The sequence below is a fragment of the Amblyomma mixtum genome, chromosome 4, assembly GCF_055824585.1.
Source record: "Amblyomma mixtum isolate Tamu chromosome 4, ASM5582458v1, whole genome shotgun sequence".
In the NCBI taxonomy this organism is placed as follows: domain Eukaryota; kingdom Metazoa; phylum Arthropoda; class Arachnida; order Ixodida; family Ixodidae; genus Amblyomma; species Amblyomma mixtum.
Window position 1 is genome coordinate 71,687,486 of NC_143015.1, and position 1,696 is coordinate 71,689,181.

General features: G+C 47.6%; 1 protein-coding gene across 1 annotated transcript; it reads right to left on the reverse strand.

The window, feature by feature from the left end:
- Positions 1–1,000: 1,000 nt before the first annotated feature.
- LOC149346954 (uncharacterized) lies at positions 1,001–1,696 on the reverse strand (the record flags this gene model as incomplete). Its single annotated transcript, XM_089541449.1, has 1 exon — positions 1,001–1,696. A coding segment is annotated over one exon (540 nt), but the record flags the coding sequence as incomplete, so codon positions are not given.

Here is a 1,696-nt window from a genome sequence, read left to right on the forward strand (position 1 = left end):
AGGGCCAGCGGAGGAGAGCAGATTCAGCGTGCAAAAAGTAATACAGTCTAGCCCGTTTATAACGAACCCACTTATAGCGAAATAGCGGTTATAACGAAGGGATTTCAATTTCCCATTCCCATTTTTGCATTTTCAATACATTTTGGGTCCGGTTTTAACGAAGTAAATAAGAACGCGTCAGCGGATATAACGAAGAGATTTAATACCAACTGAAAAATAATCTGCCAATCAACACATTTTTGCGTCCTTGAGGCGATTTTTTCCGCGAAAATAAAAGCAAAATTCGGCTGATGGCGTCCTTTCGTGGCGTCGTCTGCTCTCCTGCGGAGCGAAAGGTTGCTTCACTGCATCGCATGGCACGCCGGTCTCGTGTTGCGCCGTCCTTGAACGGCGTCACGGCGTAGAGCGGTAGAGCACTCCGCGCAGGGGAAAAATGTAAAAAATGAACAGAGACGATTTTTTTTTCGATGACGTCGCAGAGAGCGGCCGTCTTGGCCAATCGCGGTTCTTTATTCCTTCCAGGCAGTCGGCGCCACGGCTGGACTGCAGTCTGCAGGAGGTATGGCAGCGCGCGCTTTGTTTTATGTCGGTGCCGCGGTGCGCAAGGCAGGGAGAAAGCGCGGCAGCATTGTGCATGTTGGAAGCGTGGCTCATTTTTATCGTTATCGCGGATCGTTGTATGCTGTTTATAAGGACAGAGTTATTCGACTTGATCTTGCTGGTGAACGGACAACTGAGCGCAGTGTCGCACTGTTCCAGGTTGGGAGCACGGCGAACGCTACTGAGATCCTACGTAGTCCGCATATAACGAAATAGCGGATATAGCGAAGTGATTTCCGATTCCTGCCGACTTCGTTATAACCGGGCTAGACTGTAAGAGGAAAAAGAGCAAAGGTGCTATATATATATATATATTGTTACTTTTTCACTGAATCCGCTCTCCTAGATATATATATAGGAGAGAGAAAACACAGCTTCTGCAAACCGCATTAAAAAAAATTTTTGTTGAAAGTATTTGTGAAGCAGCATCTTTTAATATCCTAGGCATACTGCGACTTTACTTCGAACTCCTTTTTTTATAAGTTGTCTAACTAGTATGCTGCAGGCTAGCACTTTAAGGACTAGCAAGCACACTTCGTTAAAGGGTACCAGCATTTCATGTAGCATTATTCCCTTTGTGCTTCCCTTCTTTGTGGCGTTTTAAACCATACTTGTCCGTGAACGCCTTTGGGCACAAGTCACAATGGAATGATTTCACACCCTTGTGTAGATGCACATGCCTCGCAAGGTTTCCATGCCGCGTAAAAGTCATGGGGCAAAGCTGGCACTGGAACGGCCTCTCATCTGTGTGCAAACGGATATGCTCCACCAGGTGGTCCTTTCGTACAAAAATCCTGTTGCAGTAGTTGCAACGGTGTGAACGGCTGCAGGCGTGCAGATGCCTGACTAGCAGGTTTCTCCACTTGAAGCCCTTGCTGCAGTGGATGCACGTAAGTAACTTCTTGCCTGCGCCTTCACTCTGGTCTTCTTCCTTGATGGTGCCAACAGTTGTCACATGCTGGCTTCCAGCATGTAAATTTTGTCGAGGAGGCTCACCATGCTCGTAATGTGTGGCGACCAGGCCTGCAATGTGAAATGCGGAGCAATTTCCGTAAAACGGAGGACCCCATGTATAACAGCTCACTCGGTGCCGAAG